The following is a 20,951-nucleotide window of genomic DNA, read 5'->3' on the forward strand; positions in this document are numbered from 1 at the left end:
TACGTATTACGTATTCGTAAATATACATTTTATTAGATATACATTAGGGCGGTTCGATTTGTAGGGGGTGAAAAAAATCGCTTAGGCCCATATGATTTTTGGATTCTTGGGATCAAAATAAGAAACTTTGATCAAGAGACCATACCTCTAAAATGAATTCTGATGTCCCTCGTTTTAACGTGAAGGAAAAATCCTGTTTGACCCATTTAGAGTGCCCCAATCGAGTCAAAATGTATGAACGACCGCCACTAACTTTGGAGGGTCGACCCACCCATGCTTGTGGTACCCCCCTAGGATCCCACAGGAGGGATTCTCCCTTACAAAAATATCACAAAATCACTGCACCTAAAAGTATGCTATGAAAATGTAACTCAAAACCTGTTGCTCCGCCCACCGCCTCTCCTCCTTTTCGTCCCTTGGTGGCCCCAGGGGGGTACCACAGGGGGGTATGGGTGGGTCGACCCTCCAAAGTTAGTGGGGGATGTCCCCCCTTCACATTAAAACGAGGGACATCAGAATTCATTTTAGAGGTATGGTCTCTTGATCAAAGTTTCTTATTTTGATCCCTAGAATCCAAAAATCATATGTGCCTAAGCGATTTTTCAATCGACCCACCCTAATATACATATATATTAGACAATAGATATATTTTAATTTACACGTGTAAAAAGTAAAAAAAGCCAATAGCTTAAATGCCATCACTGAAAAGCTGTTGCAGTGGGAAGATGTTCTCGTCAGTGTTGAAAAGTGCAAACTGATCATTGCCAAAGACCCGCTATCGTAAAATTCAAATCGTACAAGGTTCTATTGCGGTTTTGCGTTTTCCGCGGCTTTGTGGCCTGCACTTGAATAGCTTCTCCAGGACGTAACCGATATGAATAGGGCATAGAAATAAAACACTAAATCATTTTGTGGTCAAGAGCGGCGTGTGCGAAGATGACTGTGCAGGAAAGCCAGTCAGTCGCACTTCGCAGCCGAAGCCGTTGATTTAAAACGCGAACAACCGGCGAGGTTCAATGGGCGTATCTGCTTATTACCCCATTTAATTGCCGTCGTTCGTTCACTGGTTTCCCCAGCTGAATAAGAAACAACAAATAGTTTGCGTAAATTTGTGAGTGAATATTGGCGGGCAGTATTTATCAGTCTAGAATTGTATAAATGTTAACACGAAAATAACATTATTCGAAAGCACTGATAAGGCCCCGGGGGCGAACAGAAATTGAAATGGAAACTACATTGTCCGAAAGCCAGCAGCCGGTTGTCAGTAGCACGCAGAGAATCGTCGACTACGGAAGCACAATCCGCCCGGAATCCCAGCGCCGACCTTCATTTGTTTTCATCGAATCCCCGCGTCGGTATACGAAAATGAGCCACCACACCGCGTCCCAGGATCGCCTCCAGCGTGTGGAGTACTTCCTCAATGTTCTCAACCAGATGTGTATCGGATTCATTACCATCTACATTTCATATCTGACTCTACGGACCGGATTAGAAGGAACTGGTCTCCACGCATGGCTAGTTACCATTGGAGTAAGTCTTTCAAGAGGATGTCATTAGTTCCATGGATGGATTCTAAAGGGATATTTTCAGTTTTCCTTCTTTATGGCCGAGGGCGTAATGATCCACTATGAGGGCAACGTTCTGACCAATGGATACAAACGGAAAACGAAAACCACAATCCATTGGGTGGTCCTGACCCTGGGCGGAGGCTGTGGAGCAGCAGGTGCCCTCATCAAGATGATCCAAAAGGGATTTCTGTTGCAATCCACTCACGGGAAACTAGGTAGGTTGAGCAATTAAACAATTAAAAAAAAAGTGAATCCCATAACGTATTTGAATAACAAACAAAAAATGTTCTTCCCCTAGGGATGACTGCGTTCGTACTCTGCATTCTCGCCATGACATCCGGATTATCCGCTCTATTCTCTACGCGGGTGAAAAAGCTGATAACACCACTACTGAACAAAACGTTCCATAACTTTCTGGGATTTGCCTGCTTTGTGATTGCTCTGGTCACCCAGTACTACGGTTACCAGACGGGCTACTTCAAGAGTCGCAGTGAGACGGACTTTCAGATCCTAATGAAGTGCCTCACCCTCACATCCCTGGTCCTCTCCAGCTACGGGCCGATGAAAGCGCTCTATCAAAAAATTAAAAATATATCCCAGCAGTTTTAGGCGGCTGGATACAGTAATTATTTCGAATTTAAATAATGTACATATATGTATAGATAGCAAAAATATATTTAATTTTATTAGGAATTTAAGTGTCATTTTTTGACCTATCTAACAATTTTCAGGATTTGTTAGACTGCTAATCTTATCTCGGCTCCCAATTTATGGACCTCACGTAAGTTATAAAGCGATTTGCCTATGACTCGTGGGCGACTGGGGAAAACCTTTGATTTATTATGAAACCAAAGAAAGAAAAGTCTGTACTAGTCCGTTGACTAAATGACACACCAAAAATCCCCATTTGATTGATTTGGTTGATAACGAGAACTGAAAAATTGGGCAAGCGATACGTTTTCGAAGTTGTAAAAGACAAGTACTATCGTTGTGAAACTTTAGCTCTTATTATGATAATAATTAATGGAATTAAGAGAATTTTAAGTGGATCGGATAATACTTTCCGAGATTCAGATACAATCTTCAATCTAACTCCATCTCAAAACGAGGTTTTCAAAATCGCTTAGAAAAATTTCTTCAGAACTACTGAACCAATCTTGATGTCAAAAAGGTCTTTGAGATACAATTCACATCTAGAACAAGTTATTTTTATATACTATATACACCCGGTACTCGCATCCCTACATTCTAAACAATATCTTTCAAAACAAAATTCCTCGAATAAAATTTTGTGGCATAATTTTAGGTGTTACTGCAGTCTAAAATAATCCCTTATGGAATTGGAATATTAAATGTATATAACTGCTCTAAAATATGCGCAATTTAGATGTTTTTGTGTTAAATACATCAATTGGGCCTTTGTCTTCTATAATAATATTGTCTTCTATATAAATATAGTCTTCTGGCATTTAAAATAATTATCTTAGATCTCGGAAGACCCAGATCATATCTTAGTTCTCAGAAGATACAGATAGAGATACATATATCTTAGATCTCAGAAGATATAAATATATATCTTAGATATAGAAGATACACCTAGATGTAGGATTCCCTGGGCAGAGATTCCCATATTTTTCTTCAAAAACTTCATCGAAAATTATATTCAAAAATATTCTAATAACTATGTATCTTTAAATTTACTAAGAGTTTGAACTAACCAGTAATTTATTTAAGTATTAAATAATGATTAGAATAGACCCCTTACTGTCAACAAAAATGAACTCCAGTAATCTGTTTTAAATATCAAATAATTGACATTTCCCCATTAACGATATTAATGCCTGCGATAAAAAAAAAAATATTAACAGGAAGAACCATGACATTTTGGAGCCGCATAATTGATTGCATAATTATTTAACATATTTATTTAATTCCGCATTTCCACTAGTCCAATTAATAAAAATTAATATTGCTTGGTGCATTCATTTTGTTTATTTAAAAATTATTTTCTAAAAAATATCATTCTTCTTATATAGCTCATAATAAATAATACTTGGCGCGTGGATCGCGTTGTGTTTGTGTTTTGATACGGACATCAGATAGAAATAAAAATAAATAGCTATCGTAGGTGTAAAAAATACAATCAATTCGATAATACAAAGCCGGACATGGTGACACTTCTTCTCTGTGTGAAATGCTTTCGTTAAAAGCATGCTTTAGCTTTAGTGTTTGCTCTTAGCGTGTTTAGTAACTAGGAATTAGAACTTCAGGCTGACTAAAGTTCGCTTCAAAATTCGAGGCATGCAATTTTTTGTTTGTAGACAAGGCATATTCTGTTTTTTTTTTTTTTGTTGTGGTTTACTGCGAAGGTCTGAAGGTCGGACTCCTCACAGTTTGTTGCTGCGCCGGATGGCGAAGGACATCAGTGCGTGCTCCAGCCGCATGTGATAGGGTAGCTTGCGCTCATGGATCACGGGCTCATCACTGGCCAGTGAACAGCACTGATTGCGGCAGCACTCGCACTGCGCCTCATCGTCCTCGTACTCCAGCTGCTCCTGCTCCAGTTCGAATGCCTTCTTAGCAGCCCGCTGCTCGAAGCGCAAATAGAAGGCCAGGCAGACGAACAACATGAAGACCAGAGCGCACATCGCTCCGCTGGCGATGCTCGCCTTCTCCAGCATCGGACGCGGCCGCTTCGGCAGGTAGGTGTTGTCGATCTCCTTGTACTCGCACCGCTGTCCCATAAACCCGATGGCGCACTCACAGCTGTAGACCGGCAGGTCGGCTATCTTAACGGCAAAGCAATGGGCATCGTTCAGGCAGTACCACGCATCGAACGTCTCCGGGCATTTGTACGTGGGGAATGTGATGTTGGGACGCGCCGTGGTTGTTGTTGTTCGCATCGTGGTGGTGCTGGTGGTGGCCGGGGCCTGAGTCGGCGGCAAAGCTGTCCCGGACATGGATGACGAGATCGATGGCCTCGGCTTGGGCACCGTGCGACTGGAGCAGGCCTCACCGAGGCGCGGATACGCCAAACAGTTGACTATCACTACGGTAAGCAACATTTTGGAATGCATTTTTGATGCTTTTTTTGGACTTGCTTTTTTGGTTTGTATCTTTTGGTTTCTTACAGGTGTATAGACTAAAAACTAGTAACTAATCACATAAATAAATAGTATTCTAGTCGTTGTTTCGCTGCGAAGGCGTCGTCAGATCTCTTTGGAATCGGATTCGGAATCGGAATCGGGGCTCTACATTAAATTTTCTGCATATGGAACGTAAACGTTGAATTAGGGTAGGATGTTTAATCTGTGAGAGAAATAAAACGGAATTAGTGGCCAGTAACTGAATCAGAGGAATATAACTCTAGAACTGTGTACTCAACAAAAGGGGGGTAAAAAAAATCAAACTGCATGAAACCATAAATATTAATATAAATATAAATATATATAATTAAAAATTACATATAGTCAGTATAGAAGTTTATAAAGAATGTTATGTGTATGTATGATCCATTGTTTTACAATCTGGGTGTCTGAATTTTCTTTTTATTTTTCTATTTTTGATTTTGTTTCACAACCAATTCACTTTTTGTTATTTTTTTTTTTTTGTTTTTGAAATATAAGATTTATGTTGTTTCCCGTTGATTATCCTAGCTCATCAAAGCTGGCTGTGATATGCGTTGGGTATCCATATCACAACCACTTGATGAGGCTTAGATAAGCAACATCGTGCCGATGAAGATATAATTTATTCTCAATATTGCACCAGATTTTTGTTTTTTTTTTCAGCCAGCAGCTCCTTCACTTCCCCATAGGCCATTTTAGCTAAAAAAAAAATATTGACAAAAAAAAAATTTAATTAAATGAAAAATAATATAAATACCGAAGAAAATGTGCTGGTGAGAGTGTCAAAGAGGGCGAGTATTATGATTGATTGATTGATTGATTGATGTACGATACATAACGCTAAGCTCATCAAAGCTGGCTGTGATATGCGGGCAAAATGGAAATGCATTTCACAACCACTTTGTGAGCCCAGCAGGAATGTGCCAATATTTTTGTTGTAATTTTCAGATACAGGATTCGGAATCGGTATCGGGATAATTGACTGCGGGAGAATTACGGAATTTCCAATTTCGATTTCAATGCTGAGATGTGAGAGAGATGATGCGAAATAAATTAAACACTTTGATTTCTTCATTTTTTTATTATTTTTTTTTTTTTTGCTGTAATTTGCTGAAAAATCACTAATTAATATTATAATTTTATTTGTAATTTTTTGATTTTTTTTTTTTTTTGTCTTGAGCATTGCGTCGCTCCTCAAAGCTGGCTGTGATATGAATAGGCATAAAAAGGCAAACATTTCACAACCACTTTGAAGAATGACACAATTCTCCTGTGGGATGGCGCCGAGGTCAAGGTTCAGATTCAAAATTGAGACGACTCTTCTTCGAGTTCTATTGCGTTCTCACGGCCACGGACGCCAGAGATCTTTGCTTTCTTCTTCTTTCTCTTATTTATTTATTTCACAATCAACAAATACAAATACATATACATAACAACAACAATAACAAAAAGGAAAAACAATAAATGCGATGCCGGCAACAACAACATGATTATTATGACAATGACGAGCTTAAACACACACACACACACACACAGTCGTGCAAGAGACAACATGAATGAGGAGCAACAATGCGAATGAATGGAGCAATTTTGGAACAAAAAAAAAAAAAAAAACATCAACAGGCAACAGAGAGTGCGGTGATATGAAGAAGCAATGCACCCACAATAAAAATAATGCGAAAACAAAATGTAAACATCATTTTGGCGCCAGCCTGCCAGTAATTTGTCGCCAAAATGTACTTTTTTTTTTTCAATCCAATGATAAGGAACAACAACAACAGGATGGAGAGAATGGGGCATGGGATGGGCAGCGGAATCAACAAAAACACAAACAACACTGGAGACTGGAGACTGGGGGATGCATGGGTGTGGGCATAAATTATGTATACGAATGCTTTTTACAGTTAACAATTACTGCACTCTCTCTTCCCCCTCTACCGCGCTCTTTCACTCATCGTCAGAAGTAAAAGCGGGCAGCTTATTAAAATTTCCGTTATAAAAATTAAATCCTCCACCGCTCTTCAGCAGATCTTATGCATGTACACATGCGGTCATAAAAATAGCACTAATGTCAAAAAAAAAAAAAATAAATTATGAATTTGGCAAAATTTATTTCAATTCTACTAGTGTATAGGTCAAGATCAGGGGGGCGGGGCAGCCTAAAAGCCGAGAAATCACAGAAATAAAATAACAAAAAAAAACACAAGACAACATACATACAAAGCACCACAATAATTACAACAACAATAACTGCAACTATAAATTAATATGAGCGACAAAAAAAATGTGCATACATACATGACAACAACAACACCCGCTAATAAAATACTGTTGGGGCTGCTGTGGGACGCTTTTCTTCTTCTTTAGCTTGGAGACTTCTACAACTTCTTTGGAAAGTTTGTTGTTGCTGTCGTTTTTGTTGTTGTTGTTGCTGTTGTTGGAGCTTCTCTTGTAATTTTCATGTTGCCTTGTGCTGTTTCATTCTTGGGCGTCGCTGCACGAGTTCGTTGGCTCTTCTCTCGTGAGTGTGTGTGTGTGTGTGTGTATGTGTGTTTAGAAAACTGTAAGAAAAGCAGTGTGTGAAAAATGTGGTTAAAGAAAAATTCCGGCACACGAACAAGAGCTCCTCCAACAATAAACGCAAACGCACTCTCTCTCTGGCTTATATGCGCTCTCTCTGCAGCGTGCATTTTCAAAAATGTACCGGTTTTTATGATTCGCATTTGCAAAAAGTGCAAAAACAAGTCCCACAAGTTTTACATTATGGAGGGAGAGCAGAAAAAAAAGAGCACATTTAGCATGGACACCAACCATTTGAGGTGTGTTTATGCTCTCTCTCACACAGACACACACACTCACACACCTACGCTGCCCTCACTCCATTTATTCTCTTTTGTGAGAACGGTATAACGAATTTTTTTTTTTCCCCTACCACAAATATATGCTCGCGGTTGTATATATCACACTTATGTATGTGTGCGTGTGTGCGCGGGAATGTTGTCGAGAATTCTAAGAATTTTTGCACAAGCTACCAACAAAAAACAAGAAAAATGTTTTATGCGTTTCAATAATGCACACGCCTACGTTCCACCTTTTTTTCGGCGGCAAAAATCGGCTTTTAAGGTTATTTTTCCATTTCACTGAAAACCATTTATTTTCAATTGCCATTTTGAACTAATTGCGGTAAATTAAAATCACAGAAAAGCGTCCGAAAACACATCACAGCGGCACACGAGCAGTAGAAAAGTGTTTGTTTTGAAAGCAAACGAGATTAACGGATATGTGGCGCGTTCGGCGAACTCTCTAACTCCACACCACAGTTCTCTTCATCTGCCCGGTCCGTGAGTTGCTCACGCTTCGGCTGTTTGTTGCTGTTTGTTGAGAAATAATTAAGGTTGTTGATAATATACGATATTTTCGCCAAGTATTTCACGTTTTACACGATTTTTTTGAGTGTTCGCTTCGAACATAATCGGCTCTCGAGCCGGTTGGGTGTTGAGCGGTTGTGCCAGAGCGAGAAGTCACTATGGGATCTTCTTTTATATCTCACACTTCGCAACATGTTGCGTATTGTCCCGTTGGACCAGAGCGAGAGATCCGATGTTGCGCCTCTGTCCGGTGCAACATCCAACATGTTGTGTCAAGAGAAGCCCTCGGTTTTTATCAATATTCTTAATGTTTTTTTTGTTGAACTCTGAATAAATGACTTTATAATAACATCAGTCTTGAAAAATGTTAATTTCAGTAAAGTTTTATCCCCTTTCTAAGGAAGGTGCACCCTGTGTGAATTCGTTCTCCCAATCTCACCAATACTTTTACGCTCTTGCGGCGTGGGAGATGTGTGTACTCGGAGAGCAAATACGAAAATTCCGAAAGGCCGAACAGAAGCGTAGAGCGATGGGGGAGAGGGAGCTGGATGAAGAGAGATGAATTGGGGGATTTGCAGAAACTGCAACGGCTCTCTCTCTCTCTCGCTCTCTCCACTTCCCCGACTAGTTGCGGCAAAATAACAACAATGCGGCATGGCTTTGGAGCTTGTGGGGAACTACAGTTTTTTTTTTTTTTTTTGTTGCCAGAAGAGATCTCGCACGATATAGGATCAACATGTCCGCCCCACCCCGCCTGGCCGGATTCTTCCCACAAGGTAGCTTGGTGGGGCAAAAGTCACACAAACAAGAAGTGACGCAGGGCGGTGGTAGAAGAAACCGCCAACGCAGAGGTGCTGGAAGGGGGAGGGAGGGGGGAGGCGACAAGGGTAGCCGGCCAAACGGGACGAACAGGATGGAGTTCAGACGACATCTTTCTGGCTGGCTGGATGGGACGCGATGCGAATTTCATGGAACTGGCCCGAAGGTTGTGATGCGCAGGCGCGCGCACGTAAACAACATTCCATTCCCCGACGAATTTCTTTCTTAAAAAAGAGAGCTCTAGAAGCGCGCCAAAAATAAACTAGAGGGGATTTTAGGGTCTACCTACATGTTAAAATCATAATATTTTTTAATTTTAATTTAATTTAAGTTTAAAATCTATCCTATTTTTCCCATCAAATTTATTTTTAAATGAATGAGAAATGAAAATAAAATAGTATTCTTATACGGGCGGTTGTGGAAGTGAGTCTGTAGCCCCACGAAGCCCCTCCACAACTACTCGTTTCCGGTAGAGGCAGGCAGTCCGTCCGTAAAGTGGGCCGTCGACACCATTTAAAACAAATTTACGTCACAAGCGACAAAAAGCACTTGCAGCAACAACAACAACCTGGCACAACGTTTTCTGGGTTACAATGTTGGAGGAATGCAACGGGCGACAGAAAAAAAAAAAAAAACGAAAAACAACAAAAATACGATACATTGATTCGGAAGTTGAATCCGGAGAACAGAGCCACCTTAAGGCCGGCTCGGCTCTCCGCTTGGCTGTCAGTTTGGGTGTCACGGGTTCAACTGTACAAGCAACAAGGCGGCAGGGTCGAGGGGGAAAGGAAAAAAAAGTTAATAAATTGCCCTAGGACCTGTCCTCATTCCGTTGCCATCTTAGTCGCTACGCTTCTGCACTTCGTCTTGTTGTTATTGTTGTTGTTGCATTCTCCCAGTTGGATTCTTCTTCTGCACTGAGGGCCTCGCAGTTTCTCCCCTTTTTGCGGTGTTGCTTCAATTGTTGCACTTGTTGTGTGCGGTTAGGACATTGAACCAAAGCCACTGTATATATGTACATATAACACTACATATCTGCATGACACGCAACTAGATGGAAAGCTACCGTCAAAAGAATATTCCTAAGTTCTTGAAAGGCTAGTCTAGAAGAGTAGACATTTTCCATCTATTATTTTTAAATTTACAAATAAAATAATAAAAATTTCTTAGCAATTAAAAACTCAATAGAGTTAACCCCATCACAAATTTTCTATTTCTCTCTCACACACACATGTAATGAAAGGTCAGGCCGAAGAATTTTTGCCAATTTCTGGCTGGGTCGGCCAGTCTGGGTCGCGAGACATCCGACTAGACAACATGCAAATTGTAACGGTAATCATTAGACACGTACACTCACACACAAACACACACGCATACGCATACAATATCGCTCTCTGAAAGTATTTTATTATTGCCTTGCTCCTCCCTCCTCGTCCTCCTCCACCTCTTTCGCGCGCCGACCACTCTCTTTCTATGTTGAGTTCGACGGCCTTCTTACGTAAAATCGACATCACCGCACCGAATAAACGCGCTGCGGCATTTTTTCTTCTAATAAGCGGCGTGGGGATGGTGGGGGCCCACTCAGCCAGTGTTGCCATATCGAGCCTCACATCAAACTCGTTTTCACTGTTTTGACTTCACACACACACAAAGGTGTTCCAGTGTGTGTCTTTGCAACTGTACAAGAACTATGCAAGACCACGGGCAGCATAAAAAAAAACAACTTGGTACACGGCGCAGACGCCAAGAAAAACAGTCGCTCCCCTAACCTTCCCCTCCTCCAGCTCCTTTCCATCCCCCATTCCCCAACAACACAATCGCCCATCCCTGCGCTTCAATACAGCATACATTTGCTGTCTGTCTGGCCGGTCTCTTTATGTATGCTTTAGGTGTGTCAGTCTGTGTGTGTGTGTGTGTCGGTGAGCAGTTTTTATTTTTCTGAATGTAAAGGAAGTGGCACGTACTGTACTCAACACACCGAAGCCGCTAACGACGACAACAACAGCAAAAACAACAGGCAGTGACAGCCGGATCAGGCTGGGAATGTGGAATTGGGAACTGGGAATGAGAGCGGAGCGCGTCGCATTTGTGTTCCACTTCCACATTGTTCCTAAGCAGCGATGGCACAGTGGTTACGACAAGTGAGACGCAATGAAACCGAAATTCGATGATCGTGAGCAGATACGGGGGATAAGAGCGAAAGTAACCGGAAGTCCGTTTTGTGAAGACAATGTCCTACTTTATGGATAAGTTTTTGTCATATTTCTCATATTTGAAAGCTACGGGCTCTGGCGTAACAAAATGGGAGTTTCTCCAAAGAACAAAATATACTATGATTTCATTTTAAAAATTTAAATTAATAAGTTCTAACTTAAAAATAATTAAGAGTCTCTTCCAAGCGTATAAAGACAGGAATCTGACAGTTAATTTTAACTTTTTTTAATTACGTGTAATTTATTTTTTAAATAAAACGCGCCTGAATAGATTTCAATTTTCGAATTCTACAAATTTTTTTATGTTTAAAATAGTTTCATTAAGAAAACAACAGGTATAGCCCCAACACAGCCCACTGTGCGAGAGAAGAGACGCGTCTCCACTGCAGACAGACAACGTCGGGAAGAAGCAAAGGAAGACGCCATGCGTTCAGTGGCCTGGAAGGAGGGTTGATGGCGGGCGTGTGTGCCGCAATATTATAAACAGGAAATGGAATTTACCCACACGGATGCAGCACCGCACACACACACACATATATCACCTTACATACATAGTACACATAAATTGTCCGACAAACAGACGCGGTGCTTAATTGACAAATGAGCACACAAGAGATGGACTTCAGAGAGAGAGAGAGAGAGCGAGAAGAGACGAGAGAAGCGTTGATTGAAATCAATAGTGTGCGAAAGCCAAAGACAAGTGTATGTACATATGTCTTGAGACTTCCCGTGGAATGTGTGAAAATCGCGGCCAATGACGGCAATCAAATGCCGGGGAGCAGCAAGAATGTTGAACTCTGGAATGCGGCTGGAAAGAATATAAGAATAGGCATAGGCGGCGAGTCAAGCCACGAAACCTGGGGCACCTGATTCTTGGGCGATGCCACGCCCAGGCGTGTAGGCAGCTGTCTGTGGAAACATGTTGCACAATTGCGCTTGGCAGGGACCTCCTCTCTATATACAATCTGCAATTACCTTAACCCGTAGTATACACACACATATAGGCACTCACACCAAGGAACAATTGCAGATGGCGTGTAGTTTTTTCCCAGAAATGAGGAATGAATGAAATTTTGTTGTTTTCAGCGTATACCCACACAAGCTCACGGGCACACTCTCACACACACACATATATATATATATACATGCAATTGAGAGCAAGAGAGAAAGTCTACACGACATGCGCTCTGGCGGCCAGTGTGTATACAATTTGTTTACTTTTTGCGCTACAATTGGCAAATAAAACAATAATCCTGACATAAAACGCCTAAAAGCATTTTAACCTACTTTAATGTGGCGCCTACGACCACAAACAAGTTCTTCTCTTTCTTTGGTTGTACCACCGCTTCGTAAATATTCGCATTAAAATAAACAAAAATGTCGGCAAAATACCAAGCCTTGTAGTGTGCGAAAAGGAGATGGCCATATTAAAAAAAAAAACCACACATACATACACACAGGAGATTTACTGCTGCTTGCGGTGCCCACACACACCTATCTAGTATATAACTACTGCGTAGAAACGTCCAAACTTATATTTTGGAGTGAAAAAACTTAAATCGGGCTTTATTTCTTGGTTACATTTACTATTTCTTATTTATCCCTACTTTTTCCAGTTGTCCCAACCCGTCACTTTTTCTTTCTCACACATACACACGCGCATTACCTTCAACTATCTTGGGTTTTTGGGGGATAATTGTACAGTTTTCCTCGATTTTCCTTCATCTGGTTCACTTACTTTATATTTCGCTTCTTCTGTTGCACTTTTGAGGCCAGATTTCAGGCCATTTTCGTTTCAGAAAAGTTAAAGGGCGAAATCGGTGCTCCGTCGCGTCTTAATAAAACAAGTATGACCGTTGGTGAGGTGTCTCCCAAAATGCCCTATCCCCAAAATTGATGCACTTATATGGTACTATTTTTTCCAGAAAATATGGTATTTTCTGGTATTTTTTGTTTGATCGCTTACCAAGCTTCGCAACACTGACGCAACTGTTCCCAACATGTTGGGTATTGTGCAAATGCGCCAAAGCCAAATTTAAATGCATGTGTTTCTTTAAAGTACTGGCCTTTAAACAAGATTTTGTCTATGATTACAATTAAAAATTTCTAATATTTCTTAAATATTTTCAGTTTTTAGTTGCATCTAGCTTTTTTTATATCTGCAAAAGGTCTTATCCAATCAACTCCTAAAGATGGTTTCAAAGGAATTACATTTGATGTGACAAATGTCACAAACAGATGTGACAGATGTCACAAAAGATGTGAATATAAAAGATGTAATAAAAGACGTGTCAAAGGCTTAATTATTTAGAGATTAGTAATAGTAGTAGTAATTTCCCCGTTTTTATTTTTTTAAAACAGTATAAAAACAGTATATGTCCAATATCGATAGGACCAATGAAAATATCGATGGCTTGCCACCTCTAGAGACGCTATTTTAAAGTACTAGCGCGGCAACGAATTATATTTTATTTTGAAACAAACAGCTGCGCAGTAAAAGTACACAGGCCAAAATGGGATCCAAAGCAACCAAAATGGAGGGTGAATATCTGCCGGATACGCCCACACTGAACAAAATGCGCCTTGCCAGCCAGAGAAACGAGAATTTGGAAATGACGCCAACTAGGGAGCAGCTAAATCCACTCGATCCCCGCTCTCCAAATGGTTGTCGGACACCGCTGAACGTAATTAACAATGGAGTTTCCATATGGGCTTCAGTTTCTAACCATAATTGTATATATGTAGTTTTTGCAGACTGAGCCAAGAGTACAGGATTTTAAGGACGCAAATCCAGTGGTTCAAAGTGAAAACGCTTTTTCTCAGCTGCGCAAGCGTCTTTTAAAAGGATTCTCTCTCAATGATCCTCGCTCGCCGCAGTTAAACCGAACTCCTTTGGTTCTAGACGAGGTGCGCTCCCTTAATATGGATGACACCTTTGCCGACCTTTTTGTGGACACGCGGGCGCCATCATCCCGCCCAGAGGCACCGGACACCCCGTCTACTCCTGTAGATTCGGCCATTGCTGACGAAAGTTGCGATAGCTTTGGAACCCCACCAATGGAGCACAATAACAGCTCACTCGAAATCGTGTCCTTGCCCTACGATGAGGAGGAGACCATGCCTTGCGAAGCTAAGCTGCAAACCACTCCACCACAGCAGCTACATGTTGATCCACGCTCTCCGAGCGTTGGAGTAGATCGTACCCCGATCATCTTCTGCGACGACGAAGAGGAGGAGGCGCGAGAGGCTCAGATGCTGGAACAAATTCTCGAAACGTTGACACTTAATCTTAGTACTGATAGTAGCATGGCCTCGTTTGCCTGCCCGCCGAACGAACCTATTTCAGAAGAATCTTTCTTGCCGTCCAACAAACACTTGGAGCGAGTGCGTTTGGGACACAAGCGTCGAATTCCGCCCCAAAAGCCGGCCCGAGCCAACAAGCCAAAAATTTTCGTTGATCAGGAATCGCAGGTCTACAGCGGAGCGAGCATAGCTAAGTCGAGCAATACCCCGCTATCGGCCCAAAAGCGTACACCGCTTAGTTGTGTTAAGAACCGGGAGCACCTTCGCTCCCAGTCGACAGAGAAGGACTTGCGGCAGACGCCTCTCGCCCAGCAGAATGGCCAGGCCAACAAAATGGCACTACACGGGCGCCGGTTAATAACTGGCGACGCACTGAACGGCTGAAAGGTTTACTAACAATGGCTTAGTACCTTCAGCTGCCTTATCACCCACCTATATTTTACCAAATTATCATATTTTTCACAATTTACACGCATATCTATACGCATTTATTATAATTATCTTCATTTTATTAAAGATTTTTACGGTTTACAATGAATGTGTTTTTGTTTCGTAGCAGGATGGGGGCTAGGAATAAGGATAAAGGACACTCCCCACCTTTCACAAACAAAGATCAAGAACTGTTGTTAGATAAGTCGTTTATTTTGATAATACACCTATTATATTAATACAGTTTTCATGTTTTTGATTGTATTTATTTTGTTTTAACATTTTTTTTGTTTTGGTTCATAAAAATCCATTCCGTTGCAGAGTTGTGTGGATGGAACGCTCTTCCCAAGGGCGTCCGCAACACTACGCGCTTTGAAATCGAAAGTAAAATATATAATTTGAAATGAAAAACAACAAACAATCGATTGAAATAAGTTTCAGCAATTACGATACGTCCCTATTAAATAAGCAGTTGAATTTATTTGCCGTCGGTGTTTTGGTTTCGCTTTTTCAAAGGATAACTTCAATCAACTACGGAACAATCTGAAAGGCTGACTGTTTTTTCGATCTTGCTAACTACTAATAAGATTAGCATGTGTACTACCTGGTAAATAGCTGCGCTACGCTTCTCAAATAACATTTATCTTAACAATTCACTTACATATCTTTGGCAAGAGACCACTACATTCAAGTTATTCGAAGGGAATAGGACATACTTTTTTCTTGTGATGCTTGTGTTGTAACGTATACAATGGCGTAGAGCTAAAGAGTTATTACGTTTAGGGTTATGCTTAAACCGAACTGAGATTATGTATTTTAGGGCCATCTTAGACGACCACTGCCCCGGCCTCCGAGCGGCTAACAGGTAGATCGGGACAGTTTTTCCAGGTGTCTGATAGCGGATCATAGCACTCGACAGCATTAATAGTCACTTGAGCGCGATAGAAGTTTACCTCGCAGGGCTAGAAAGCGATTAAATGATAATTAGTAATGGATTTAATATTATCAATATAAATGCCAGGTACCTGATCTCCTCCAGCCACATATAGAAGTCCGTCGGCAGCGGCTACAGCGGGAATGGCTCGAGGTACGTTCAACGCACACACCATGGACCACTTGTCCTCGTCAAAGCTGTAGCGCTCCACGGAGCTGAGAATGTCTTGGCTAATACTGCTTCCACCCACCACATACAGATACCGATCTAAGACAGCGACGCCCATTTGGCAGCGGGCGGTTTTCATTCGGGCCAGCTGTGTCCATTCCTTGGTAACTGGATTATAGCTGCAATAAAGAGGCGGATAAATGATATTCCTGAAGCAGAGATTTAAAGCATGAGTACCTTATAAGGTCCGGCAAGTGACGGGTTGTCGTTGTGCATCCACCCACAATGTAAATCAGTCCCTCGAAGCTGACCACTCCCATGCTGAACCGAGGTTGTGGCATGTTGCCGATTAACTCCCACACATCCTGATCTGGATCGTAGCACTCCATTGAGCCGCCAATGTCGTCGCCAACCCAACCGCCAACCGCAAATAGGTTTCCACCCATTGTGCAGAGGCCGAACTCGCAGCGAGGCACAATCATGGGGGCTATCGGATGCCAGACGTCGTTCTGTGGGTCGTACACCTCTCCGTTGGCCAGGATCTGGGAGCCGCGTTCCCCACCCACCACATAGATCTTTCCGTTTAGGGCAGACACGCCCGGCAAGATGCGCCCCACCTCCATCGATGCTGTCTGGGTCCACTCGCGCCGGAATATATCGAACTTGGCCACCGTTTCGAAGATGCAGTCGGCCGAGTTCCAGGTGCGCGGCGTATCCCGATGCGAGCCGCCAATAATGTAGATATTTTTCTTGGCCAGCTGCCGGGGACAGACACGTAGTGGCACCAGCTGACCACGCTTCGACGCAATATCCCGGCAAATGGAACGCAGGGCGATTTTCACCGACATGTCCCGACAGTCATCTTTCAGCGCCTTGTCGATCACCTTCACCGGCACCAACGCCATCCGCACGTGGGAAAGGATGTCGAAAACGTAGCGGCGTCGTTGGGTAACATCGTGCTTGATCCAGCGCAGGGCCGCCTGGAACACTTGAGACTCGGAGTCCACGCGCAGCAGCTCGGAATTAAGCAATTGTGATAGCAAAGACTGTGGAGTTTCCAGAAACTCATCCTCCAGAGTTATCTGTTTGAAAACAAATAAATAAAATAAACAATTAACAGCGAAGAAAGGTACAAGATACTCGATAGGGAAAGCTATACAACAACAGTCTTTGGCCCGATAGAAAGATAGTAGAGTTAAGCCTTTCAAGTACCACTTACCGCTGGAAAATTGGCGTGGACAAAGTTCAATGCACTCTTGGCCAACGACTCGCAGTTGTGGGCTTCCGCAAAGCGTAAAATGCCCAGCGCATTAGAGGCATGCAGCTCTCGACAAAGAAACTCGCAACAACCGTCGACCTAAAAAGTAAAAACATGAAGGATTAACGTAATAACTATACTTTTAAGATGAAAAGTAATTCAATACTTACCACCTCGTTGAGCTGTAGCATGTCAGCGGCGGCAAGAAGCTCTTGGACATTGGACTGCAAATAATATAATTCTTTAATGGAATCTCCTTAGAGAGGATGCGGCAACTCACCTGCGTTATCTCACAGCGACCTGTGTAGATAAAGTCCAGCAGGATGTGAAGTATGTCGCCGTCGATGGTGTGCAGCACCACCGACTTCTGCTTGACTTCGTTCAGGCCGAGCTCGGGACGAAACATGGCCTCGAAATAGGCGCTGGCTGCGCTCAGAACGGCACGGTGGGCACTGAAGGTGGCCTCCCCGGCGATGATCTCCACATCACAAAAGCGTCCCTGTTCCCGGAGCTGGTTGAGATTGGACAGCACCTTGAACGGATACTGGGCATTGCAGTAGGAGGGAAGATTTGTGCGTTGGGCGGCGATGGCGGCTGCTCCCAGGACAGCTCCTGGCGTCGACGCGCCAAAGAAGTCACAGTCGCTGCTGGTGGGATTCGCATTTGCGTTCGAGTTCGCGTTCTGATTGGGACTCGGATTGCCATTGTGACAGTTGGCATTATATTCGTGGTGTATCTGGTAGGTTTTTAGCGGTGGCATTTCGTTACTTCTGATTTTGCTCGTTAATAAATGCACTTTTGAGGCAGCACCCAGCTCAATTGGATATCTTAATTAAACTTAATTGCTGCACTCTGCTCGGGTGTTGTTGCTACTTTTGTTTCCAGCCTATTTTCCATCAATCAGAAGAGAAACAAACACACACACACACGACCAGCACCAGACTGTTTGGTTGGCATTCCACACGCAGATCTATCTGCGATTGTCCGAATAATGGAACTTTTTTCTGTACCACAGCGTATTAGCTAATCATTACGATTCGTTAGTGGGAAACTCACATATTCTTTGTGATTTCTTTTATCTCAATATTTTTTTTTGCAAATAGTTGTAGGTGGTAGAGGTGGAGACACATCGATGTTAAAATCGATGTCATCGATGTTTTGAAAACATCGCTGACATCGATGTTTGGCAATGTGTACCCTGTGGCGCGTAATTCAAATTAACTGACTGATGATATTTAGCTTATCCGTTCCGGGACACTTATATTAATATTAAATCTAAAAAGGTATGAATTTAGTTCTGCGTATACTTTTCATTAAAGCATAAGAACAATTAAAATTTATTTCTAAAAATAATGGTATTTTTATGGTATTTCTTCATTTTGATAACATATGTTGGGGTTATTTTTTATTGTTATCGGTGGGGTCACGTAAAATTATTATTTAATTTTTATATTGAACCGATCTTCCTATAACTGACTGAAATGTTGGTGCGAAAACTTTTAAGCCCTCGCATGGGAAATCTGGCACGCCGCTGGGCGAGCACCAATCAGCTGAACTTTCAAAACGAGAAAATGCAGGGGTATTTGGAGTGCCTCCGCCAGGAGTACTACGGACTGCGGGTATCTGCCGGTGGAAACAGCAAAGCATATGCTCGCCTTGCACAACTTGAAGGCGTGGTGACAGCCTTGGAACAGCGGCGCGTCCTGGAACGCAACATAACCAGCGCCCAGGATATGGAGCTGGAAAAGGACGAGGATATGCGATCGCTAATGCAGGAGGAGAATGCCATCTATACCGACTTACTGAGCAAACAGGAGCAAACCCTGCTGAGGGAACTGCTCGCCATGGCCGACGATGAAGTTTACCCTGCGCTTATTTTTGGAATAAATGCTGGGGCCGGTGGCCAGGAGGCAATGTTATTCGCACAGGAGCTATACGAGATGTACACTAACTACTTCGAGCATAAAGGCTGGGATTACGAGGAGTTTGCCCACGAGACCACCGATATTGGAGGGATAAGGCATGCCAGCATCATGGTGAGCGGTGAAGATGCCTTTACCTGGCTGCGCCACGAGGCGGGTGTCCACCGGGTCCAGCGAGTTCCGGCAACCGAGAAATCCGGTCGCATGCACACCAGTACAGCCTCCATCACAGTGATTCCTCGGCCGGCTGACGTGCAAGTGCATATCGCCGACAAAGACTTGAAGATTGAGACCAAAAGGGCTAGTGGAGCTGGTGGCCAACACGTAAACACCACAGATTCGGCGGTGAGAATTGTCCATTTGCCGACCGGCTTGGCCGTGGAGGCACAATCCGAGCGTTCGCAGCTGAAGAACCGGGAGTTAGCCATGAGTCGCCTGCGTTCCCGGTTAGTGCAGCGGCAGCTGGAAAGCGCCGAAGCCAGTACAAAGGCCACTAAGAAGGCGCAACAGGGAAGTCTCAACCGCAATGAAAAAATTCGAACATATAACTTCGTCCAGGACCGTATCACAGACCACAGGCTTCAGGGCGGCACAATGCACAATCTCGATGGATTTCTCAAAGGCGGCGAGCAACTGACCAGTCTTATTGAAAAGCTGCAGCTGGAACACCGCAAGGAACGACTAAAGGATCTCCTGGAGGCTTGGCAGCCCCCGCAAGAGGCTATAAACAAAAGTTAAAATATATGTTCTACGTTAAATTCGATTTAAAAAACTAATATGCGTATATTGAACAGATCACTTTTTATTTTAACATACTCGACCCCAATCTGCCGCACTACCCATGTGCAACAGATGCTCCTTGACTACAGCCTCAAGAATATCCCGAATCTCTCTACAGCCGGCCATGGCCGTCTCAATCACTGTTTCCAAATGGTCTATGTGAAATCGTTCGCTCATTTCAAGGAAGGCTATCTTCTGGGCGGTGGGTAACGCAGCCACCGTTAGTTTTGGGCCGCCGGAAACCTCCTCAATGTGGGAGATATCCGTGAGTGGGATGTTATTCTTGCTCAGGGAGGCGGTGCAGGCCACTATCAGTTCGTTGAGGCAGATGCCGGCATCGATCAGCGCCAGAGTTGCTGCATTGAGGGCCACTGCATAGTTAGCTCCGTCAGCCTGAAGCACCTCCACGTAGACATCTATCTGGGATCTGGGATACAGCTCCGATTTTATGGCCGCACTGAGTGCCTGCTGCAGGTACATCTTGAACTCTTGTGACTTTCGGTCGCCGCGCGGTCTATTTTTGCGTTCCGCCGTGGAGAAGGTGGCTTGGCTGTACTGGCAGTTGATGATCACGTCATTGGACTCGGTTTTCTTGCCCTTGGCCTGGTGAGGTCCGTAGACGGCGGCCAGAACTTTGGTGTTTCCCTGTTCCATGTAGGCGCTGCCGTCGGGCTGTTCGAAAACGCCCAGTTTGCACTGTATGTGACGCAATTCATGCGGCCGCCTGCCGTCCAGACGCAAGCCCTGCTCGCTGAGGAGCTCAAAGTTGCTGGCCATTACTCAAAAGCGTAGGAAATCTTATAAAATCGGACTATAAACAAAAAATACACGTGCCGGGTTAAGAAGCAACAGACATTACATACGCTAATCAACACTAAGATAATATTTTACATTTTACAACACGGTTTTGTGACGATAACTTCGATGCATCGACATGGTTATCGTCCCATGACATATATAGAGGTGGAGAAACATCGATGTTCGCAAACATCGATGTTTTCGATGTTTTCAAAAAAAACATCGAGTGAAACATCGATGTTTTGAAAAAAAAAAATGTTTTT

The 20,951-nt window shown here is 43.0% G+C and overlaps 6 protein-coding genes across 10 annotated transcripts; 3 read left to right on the plus strand and 3 right to left on the minus strand.

Moving 5' to 3' along the window:
- The first annotated feature begins 914 nt into the window (after positions 1 to 914).
- LOC6497079 (transmembrane reductase CYB561D2) lies at positions 915 to 2,259 on the plus strand. The gene is made up of 3 exons (XM_001962762.4): positions 915 to 1,530; positions 1,591 to 1,783; positions 1,867 to 2,259. Exons 1-3 carry the CDS (start codon positions 1,225 to 1,227, stop codon positions 2,175 to 2,177), a joined length of 810 nt encoding a protein of 269 aa, XP_001962798.1. The 5' UTR covers positions 915 to 1,224; the 3' UTR covers positions 2,178 to 2,259.
- Positions 2,260 to 3,904: 1,645 nt separating this feature from the next.
- LOC6498429 (protein spitz) lies at positions 3,905 to 12,981 on the minus strand. 5 transcript variants are annotated; one of them, XM_032455233.2, is made up of 3 exons: positions 12,835 to 12,981; positions 6,991 to 7,257; positions 3,905 to 4,877 (listed from the first exon to the last, which is right to left on the minus strand). In XM_032455233.2, the coding sequence occupies exon 3, from the start codon at positions 4,643 to 4,645 to the stop codon at positions 3,956 to 3,958; it is 690 nt and encodes a 229-aa protein (XP_032311124.1). In that variant the 5' UTR covers positions 4,646 to 4,877; positions 6,991 to 7,257; positions 12,835 to 12,981; the 3' UTR covers positions 3,905 to 3,955. The 5 variants fall into 5 exon arrangements, with proteins under 5 accessions (XP_032311124.1, XP_014762124.1, XP_032311123.1 ...); XM_014906638.3 differs by having other exon boundaries at positions 6,995 to 7,257; positions 12,835 to 12,980; XM_032455232.2 differs by lacking the exon at positions 12,835 to 12,981 and adding an exon at positions 7,629 to 8,083 and having other exon boundaries at positions 6,995 to 7,257.
- A 488-nt stretch (positions 12,982 to 13,469) lies between these two features.
- LOC6497080 lies at positions 13,470 to 14,933 on the plus strand. Its single transcript, XM_001962760.4, has 2 exons — positions 13,470 to 13,780; positions 13,842 to 14,933. The coding sequence occupies exons 1-2, from the start codon at positions 13,610 to 13,612 to the stop codon at positions 14,781 to 14,783; spliced, it is 1,113 nt and encodes a 370-aa protein (XP_001962796.1). The 5' UTR covers positions 13,470 to 13,609; the 3' UTR covers positions 14,784 to 14,933.
- An 87-nt stretch (positions 14,934 to 15,020) lies between these two features.
- LOC6498428 (actin-binding protein IPP) lies at positions 15,021 to 18,350 on the minus strand. Its single transcript, XM_001962759.4, has 6 exons — positions 17,469 to 18,350; positions 17,359 to 17,412; positions 17,150 to 17,287; positions 16,168 to 17,012; positions 15,854 to 16,109; positions 15,021 to 15,790 (listed from the first exon to the last, which is right to left on the minus strand). Exons 1-6 carry the CDS (start codon positions 17,946 to 17,948, stop codon positions 15,656 to 15,658), a joined length of 1,908 nt encoding a protein of 635 aa, XP_001962795.1. The 5' UTR covers positions 17,949 to 18,350; the 3' UTR covers positions 15,021 to 15,655.
- A 211-nt stretch (positions 18,351 to 18,561) lies between these two features.
- On the plus strand, positions 18,562 to 19,905 carry LOC6497081 (peptide chain release factor 1-like, mitochondrial). Its single transcript, XM_001962758.4, has one exon. It carries the CDS (start codon positions 18,670 to 18,672, stop codon positions 19,846 to 19,848), a length of 1,179 nt encoding a protein of 392 aa, XP_001962794.1. The 5' UTR covers positions 18,562 to 18,669; the 3' UTR covers positions 19,849 to 19,905.
- Positions 19,893 to 20,838, minus strand: LOC6498427 (exosome complex component RRP41). Its single transcript, XM_001962757.4, has one exon. It carries the CDS (start codon positions 20,665 to 20,667, stop codon positions 19,918 to 19,920), a length of 750 nt encoding a protein of 249 aa, XP_001962793.1. The 5' UTR covers positions 20,668 to 20,838; the 3' UTR covers positions 19,893 to 19,917.
- Positions 20,839 to 20,951: the final 113 nt, after the last annotated feature.

Source organism: Drosophila ananassae, chromosome 3R (genome assembly GCF_017639315.1).
Source record: "Drosophila ananassae strain 14024-0371.13 chromosome 3R, ASM1763931v2, whole genome shotgun sequence".
NCBI lineage: Eukaryota > Metazoa > Arthropoda > Insecta > Diptera > Drosophilidae > Drosophila > Drosophila ananassae.

What these genes read in the sequence shown, in the direction of transcription:
- LOC6497080 (XM_001962760.4), top strand. Translation starts at nt 13,610, where the DNA reads ATGGGATCCAAAGCAACCAAAATGGAGGGTGAATATCTGCCGGATACG. An exon ending in GTTGTCGGACACCGCTGAAC is followed by an intron (nt 13,781 to 13,841) that starts GTAATTAACAAT and finishes GTATATATGTAG; the next exon opens with TTTTTGCAGACTGAGCCAAG.
- LOC6498428 (XM_001962759.4), bottom strand. Translation starts at nt 17,948, where the DNA reads ATGCCACCGCTAAAAACCTACCAGATACACCACGAATATAATGCCAAC. An exon ending in GTCGCTGTGAGATAACGCAG is followed by an intron (nt 17,413 to 17,468) that starts GTGAGTTGCCGC and finishes TATTATTTGCAG; the next exon opens with TCCAATGTCCAAGAGCTTCT. An exon ending in CACTTGCCGGACCTTATAAG is followed by an intron (nt 16,110 to 16,167) that starts GTACTCATGCTT and finishes TCTTTATTGCAG; the next exon opens with CTATAATCCAGTTACCAAGG.
- LOC6498427 (XM_001962757.4), bottom strand. Translation starts at nt 20,667, where the DNA reads ATGGCCAGCAACTTTGAGCTCCTCAGCGAGCAGGGCTTGCGTCTGGAC.
- LOC6498429 (XM_001962761.4), bottom strand. Translation starts at nt 4,645, where the DNA reads ATGCATTCCAAAATGTTGCTTACCGTAGTGATAGTCAACTGTTTGGCG.
- LOC6497079 (XM_001962762.4), top strand. Translation starts at nt 1,225, where the DNA reads ATGGAAACTACATTGTCCGAAAGCCAGCAGCCGGTTGTCAGTAGCACG. An exon ending in CATGGCTAGTTACCATTGGA is followed by an intron (nt 1,531 to 1,590) that starts GTAAGTCTTTCA and finishes GGATATTTTCAG; the next exon opens with TTTTCCTTCTTTATGGCCGA. An exon ending in ATCCACTCACGGGAAACTAG is followed by an intron (nt 1,784 to 1,866) that starts GTAGGTTGAGCA and finishes TTCTTCCCCTAG; the next exon opens with GGATGACTGCGTTCGTACTC.
- LOC6497081 (XM_001962758.4), top strand. Translation starts at nt 18,670, where the DNA reads ATGTTGGTGCGAAAACTTTTAAGCCCTCGCATGGGAAATCTGGCACGC.